Genomic DNA, 6,101 nt, shown 5'->3' with positions numbered 1-6,101 from the left:
GGACGCCCCCGCAGTCCGGACCAATCACGGATAGACCCCACCCGAGCGCTCGGCCTATCGTAATGGGGGTGTGGCTGGGGCGGGGCGAGACGGGGACTAGCAAACTCGCCTAACGCTAGTTGGGGTGGGGTCCTGCTTGCTGCCAGCTTGAATGAGGGTCGTCAACTGACCCCTTTAACTGATTTCTTATTAAATTTTTACCTTTTTATTGATTGGACAAGGGAGCGATCGCCCGGAGACAGGATTTGTGCTCATATCCTGGCCCCGGATACATTGGGTGACTGAGCTCACTCAGCAGGTTGATGACTCCCAGCCATTGAGGGGTGCAGCCCGGGTCAGCCCTTACAGAGGTGTACAAGAGGTGTAAGTACGTATGGGCAGCCAGGTTACCTTTCAGGCCAAGAATGTCCCCACCTCAAGGGACTTACAAGGTTTCCTCTACTTCTTGGGAATGATCAGAGTAAAGGCTCCATCATGTGTTGAATTTTACTATGTGTCGCATTATCACAGGATTATTTATGATAGCGCTCTCGCTGTTTCCTTTTCTTGCAAAGCCCTCCTCTGCTGTCTTCCACCAACCAAATGTCTCCACCTCTGTGGTGACTATAACCACCCTATTAGAAATTTGACCTTGAGGTTTCTTTGGAGAAACATTTGAAGTGCACCTAAAAATAAGGTGACCAGATTTTAACATTGGTAAAGCCGGACACCATGGGGGGGGGGCGGGGCCTGATAACTGCAAACTTTGATAAGCAGTTATCCATAATCAGTTCTCAACAATTATTTGTTATTATTAAAGTTTAACATTATAAAATTAACAAAAATAATATAAAACTCATATCCTGGCGAAATAGCCACATGGCAACCAAAAACCGATTATTCCCTTCCTTTTCTCCAGTGTCCCCTAGCTTGTTGTGGGGCTTTTTTAAAATGCCAAAATGCCCCAGGACAAAGGACAAATTGTTAAAAATCAGGATTGTCCCGCCAAAAGCAGGACCTTACTCTAGAGCCACCTTACTCTAGAGAAGGGGGAGCTACTTGTTTGTTTCAGACAGTTTGGCTCCTTCTGAGCTAATTGTCCTTTCCTTAGAAGCAAGGGAGGGAGCCAGTCTCCTACTGATACCTTGCCCAGGAGGGGAGTAGGGAGTTTACATTAGCCTTTGCATTTCCAAATGAAGTTACATTAACCTCTTCATTCCCACATGGAGTTACATTAACCTTTTCAGCAGCCAAAAACCGTATATTTCCTTCCTATTCTCCTGCTGTTCCCTAGCTTGTCATGCATTTTTTCCAAAAATCGGGGCTTTTAAAACGCTGCAGGTCGTGGGACAAATTGTAAAAATTGGGACTGTCCCACCAAAAGCGGGAAGTCTTGTCACCTTACCCTTGTATATACTTCTCATGCTTTGCCAGGTTAGTCAGCTTCTCCTAGGAGACACGTAAAACCATGCAACCCTAGTTAATCCACAGATCTGCAGTGATGAGCAGAGCCTGATGTGACAATAGTGGTTAATTAAAATCCCTGAGTTTTGGGGTAGCTTGTTAGGCAGCACTACTGTGGCAATAGTATATGCAAGAAGATGGCATTAAGGATGTTGGTAGCTAAGGGCAATCACAAAGAGGGCAATCAAACTTTTTCAAACATAGGAACAAGGAACCACCCTCTTCCACAACATTCTTGAAGACTCCCAATGTAGCTTTTAAATTATGTTAATTATGCACATGTATAAAACTAGATACACCTATAGAGGTCAATAAAGTTCTCAAACCCATCCTAAAAAAAGTGCTACATTCCTCATTGCCAATATCACTATGGTTACCTTCGAAGTACTCTCCTTGGAAGCTATGCACCAATACCAGTACCTAGTCCACACTTCAAAGCAATTGTGGAATGGCCATCAGAACTATCATTGTATGAGGTTAGACAATTAAGTTCACGAACTCATCCTAGAAAAAGTGCTTTGAAGGGTGGATTAGCTGCTGACATAAGTGCCCTCCCAAGGGGAGTGCTTTGAAGACGACCATAGTGATATTAGGCAATAAGGTATGCAGCACTATTTCTAGGATGAATTTGTGAATTTAATTATCCAACTTCCTATTTCCTAAATTTATAATTCTTAGAAACTCAAAACCAGACCATTTACTGATTATATACCAACACTACAAAACTAATATTCAATGCAGTTCCTTAGAAAGGGACAAAGGTAACACCTAAGCCTTGCTAGGAAAAATCAGCCAGGGTGTTGAATGACCGTGTCAACTGGCACAAAATCTTCTGCTATAACATGATAGAAATTATCCTGAATGAACTGCATGCTCTGCAAAATTGCACACGGAAAATACTGAGCTGTTGGGAAAATTTGAGTTGGGCCAAACCCAAATTTTCTGGTCCTGAAACACAGAGATGGAGGCTGAAGGTTGCACAGGAGTCTTCACTTTCCTCTGATTAGTTTTCCAAAGTCCTCACCTGGGACAATGGCATATAGTGTAACAAGGCACCCTTTGACTTTTTATTACCAGGCTTCAAATAGTAAATTTTGGGGGCGGTCAAAGTAATCTTGCTCAGCCCAGATCAATTAAGGGAATGGTATTGAAGTCTTTCATATTACTATCAGGTGCTACAGTCAGGGCCAGGGACTCAAGGAAAGGTATTCTTAGAGGTAAGGAACATGATCAGAGAAAAGTTATCTTAGGACACAGACACTTAACTGCAAAAAACTTGTCATCCCTGAGGCTGTTGACTTGCCACAGTCCCTCCCAGTAAGTTGGCTCATAAATGATAGGAACAGGGAGCTTCCCTGAATCTTAACTGTGGAAAAGACAAATGAAATCATTTCAGTTGTCCTATCAGAAACAGAAGCAACATGTAACAGAAGGGCTATGTGGCAGCAAAAAAGGCAGGCCCACTGGCACAGGTCATGAAAGATGTTATAGGAATAACAGCCCAGGGATCCAGCCCAGGAAGAAGCATATCTAAAAGACCCAGGCACGTCCTTGTGTCCTAATCCCAAAGGCTTCTTGATGAGGGGTAGGTGAAAATGTTAGGTTACCATCCCCTCAAAGTAAATTAACAGTAAAACTCTGGGTTTGTAAGTCCATCTACTGTATGTATCTGGTTTATTTCTTGGGTGCCTAAATGTCCCAGAAATTCATAAGAAATTTCAATCTCCAAAACTGCCAAGAAGATAAAACTTGAGAACAATGCAATGCAATCTGCTTTGGACCACTAATAAATGGTTTATAGAGGAAGTCCTCCTTAAAGGAGCTGGAAAGGCATTGCCTTAGGGTCACATTGAGGAAATTGAAAGGCCAACTGACATCTGGAATGCTCCATCCCATTCTCATCTTTCAGTTGCTTCTACACTGAGGCCTAAAAGCACTGTTTCTTTTTTTTTTTTTTGTTTAAATTCAATCATTTTTATTTCAAATGTATTTTTAAAATCATAAATGGGGTTTTATAATCCAAAGTTGAAACATTTACTCTTCATAGCTTCAGAATTTCACAAGCAATTCTAGAACATGCTTTCCAAATCCAGCCTTCTTTGCTTTCGGACTTCTTGAAAAATCTGGTATTTGAACTACTCCATTCTAAACGTGTAATTTTAGATCTATCATACGCTTGCTGACAAGAGTTTTCCAAAAACAATCTACAAAATATAAAGAATGGTTTCTACCCAAAAATCAGCAGTGAGAGAAGAAATATTAAACACATACCAAGAAATCATTTATTCATTTAAAAAAATAACAGAACCAGTGCTGTTCTCTGTCATAAAAGAGAACATGTAAAATTATTTTTATAGACTTTGGTAATATTTTATTCCCTACACAGGCCTCAGTCCTACTTAATGATCTTTTATGCAAAGTAACCATGAGGATTTACTGAGTAAAAATCCCAGGTATGAACATGGCCCTACATGTGCTATTCCACAGAGGAACAGGTGACTTTGAGGAAAAGAGCTGCCATGGTAACTTCCCTCAAATGCTTATTTTAAATAAAAATAGCTAATGAAAATATTTGTTAAAGCAACTTTGGGTATTATATACCATGCTGCCCACCCAACAAAAAAGGAAATGAAAACATCCTTTCCTTTTATAGGACATTTTCCACCTTTACTTTAAAAATTACATCTTATTCATTTTTGTGGGTTTTTTTATGTTTTTTGACTAATTCTATATTTAAATTTCTAAAATTCTGCATTTCAATATAGTACGAGTTCTTTTTCAAATGATCCTTACAACCCAGAACACTGACACCAGAACGACATTCTCAAGTCACATTGTTCGACTATAATGAAGTAAAATATGAAAATGGACGGATGTCTGAACACAAGTATTCTCTCTGCTCTGAAGGTGAGAGCAAACTTTTAACATATGAGCAACACAGAACTCCATTCCTCGGGAGCCCCCTCAAACTCAGAATGCTTCTGTCTAATAAGTCAATGTATTAGTCTTAAAAATTAAAGTTTGGTCTCTAAGAAGGACTGAACAAAATTTATTCCTGTCCCCCAACAACAACCAGAACAGCTCTAATCAGCCCTTCTTCTCCCCACAAAAACAGGGAAGTAGTTGGGGCTGAAGATTTTAAATATGAAATGTCAGCTCCTAAAACAATCCTATTTGCTCAAGGCTGTAGATCTTTATATTTCCTTCTCCAATACTCCCCCATTTATAAGTTCATTTCCATACATACACACATGCACACACACAAGCACACACACACTCACTCTCAAGTAAGACACTTTTTTGTGTTTGTTGATAAATTATGATTATGAACTAGGTATATACGGGTTTCATAGGTGCTTTGTAAACATCAGAGTCACTTGGGTCCTTTTCTCCAAAGCCTAAAATCAGATTTTACAACCAAGGATCCACTACTTTCCCACACGCTGTTCACAGGCTGCATACTGACGAAGGGCAGAGAGAAAGTCCTCATAACTGATGTTCAGGTGGGAAGGCAAAGAGATAATCTCAGTCAATCTGATGTGCCAGGGAAGATAGCCTAATGTGCTGTCCACAGGACCAAACTTCAATACTAAATCGGGATCAGGGAAACCACGTGAACTAAGTAAACTGTCTAACATAGCTACATCCAAATCTGTGGGTCTCTTTTGCTGCTGGGCTACTAATTGGCAAAAGTCCTGAGCAGCTCTCACAATATCTGCTTTTCCATCTTCTGGGGACAGCACCTTGACTGCTGAATGGCAATTTAAAACTTGATCATCTTTGTCATTACTATTCGCAAACTCTGGTGAGTATTTTGAACAATCTAGGCCCAGAAGTTCCTGCTGTTGTTTTAAAATTTCATCCATTAATCTGGAATTATTTCTTTTGAAAATACCTTGGTGGTCGTAGACACTAATGTAGGAGATGCCCACGGCCATACACCACACCACTAGGCTCGCGATGTCTGAGAAGCTGGGTTCCTGCTCCTCTTCGGTGATCACCAGGCCCATGTGCACAGGCAGCTTCTCCAAGGAACGGCCGTCCGCGCGCCAGCGCAGCCGGGGGTGGGCGGCGACCGGGCCCAGACCCCCGCGCGGGTGCCGGTGGTGACGGCGGTTTTTGCCGACGGCCGGAGGCTTGCGGAGCGTGAAGCCGAGCGGCGCTAGGACCGCAGCAGAGGCAGCGCGGCAGCAGCGCCGCCAGATCCAGTTCCAGGTACCGAACCGAACGCGGAGCCAGGAGGTGAGCGTGCGGTGCAGGCAGAGCAGCGCGTGCAGCACCCGCCACACCAGCTCGTACAGCCCCGTCATACTCTTGTGGCGCTCGGGCGCCCTTACCTCCCTCCTGCCCACACCCGCGGCGCGAAGTCTTCCTATCCGCCCCTGCAGCCGGCTCGGGCCATAGCTCCGCGTCCCCCCGCCCCCCGCGCCCGAACCCCTTTCCACTGCCAACACCTCACCTCGCCCCAGCCGCCATCTTCCTCCTCCCCTGGCAGCCCCGCCCCCGATAGTACCGAAAAGCACTGTTTCTTATTTTCCCAGCCAGGCTGCCATCCTCTGAAGGCACAGTTCCTTCCTGTCTTAGGTATTTTTTGATCAGCAATCACCAAAAACTGTCAGAAGACTATTTAGAAGATTGCTTCACACAGTTAGAATCAC

General features: G+C 43.3%; 1 protein-coding gene across 1 annotated transcript; it reads right to left on the bottom strand.

Annotated features, from left to right (window-relative positions):
* Nucleotides 1-3,406: 3,406 nt before the first annotated feature.
* Nucleotides 3,407-5,951, bottom strand: LOC100966126 (dehydrodolichyl diphosphate synthase complex subunit NUS1). The gene has a single exon (XM_012804536.2). The coding sequence runs from the start codon at nucleotides 5,751-5,753 to the stop codon at nucleotides 4,872-4,874; it is 882 nt and encodes a 293-aa protein (XP_012659990.1). The 5' UTR covers nucleotides 5,754-5,951; the 3' UTR covers nucleotides 3,407-4,871.
* Between the last annotated feature and the right edge of the window lie 150 nt (nucleotides 5,952-6,101).

The sequence above is a fragment of the Otolemur garnettii genome, unplaced genomic scaffold (genome assembly GCF_000181295.1).
Source record: "Otolemur garnettii isolate 467f Iridium unplaced genomic scaffold, OtoGar3 scaffold00029, whole genome shotgun sequence".
Taxonomy (NCBI): domain Eukaryota; kingdom Metazoa; phylum Chordata; class Mammalia; order Primates; family Galagidae; genus Otolemur; species Otolemur garnettii.
Note: the sequence above shows the minus strand (reverse complement) of the source record. Positions and strands in the feature narration are given on the sequence as shown.

Excerpts from the sequence above, each read along its gene's own strand:
- LOC100966126 (XM_012804536.2), bottom strand. The coding sequence starts at position 5,753 with ATGACGGGGCTGTACGAGCTGGTGTGGCGGGTGCTGCACGCGCTGCTC.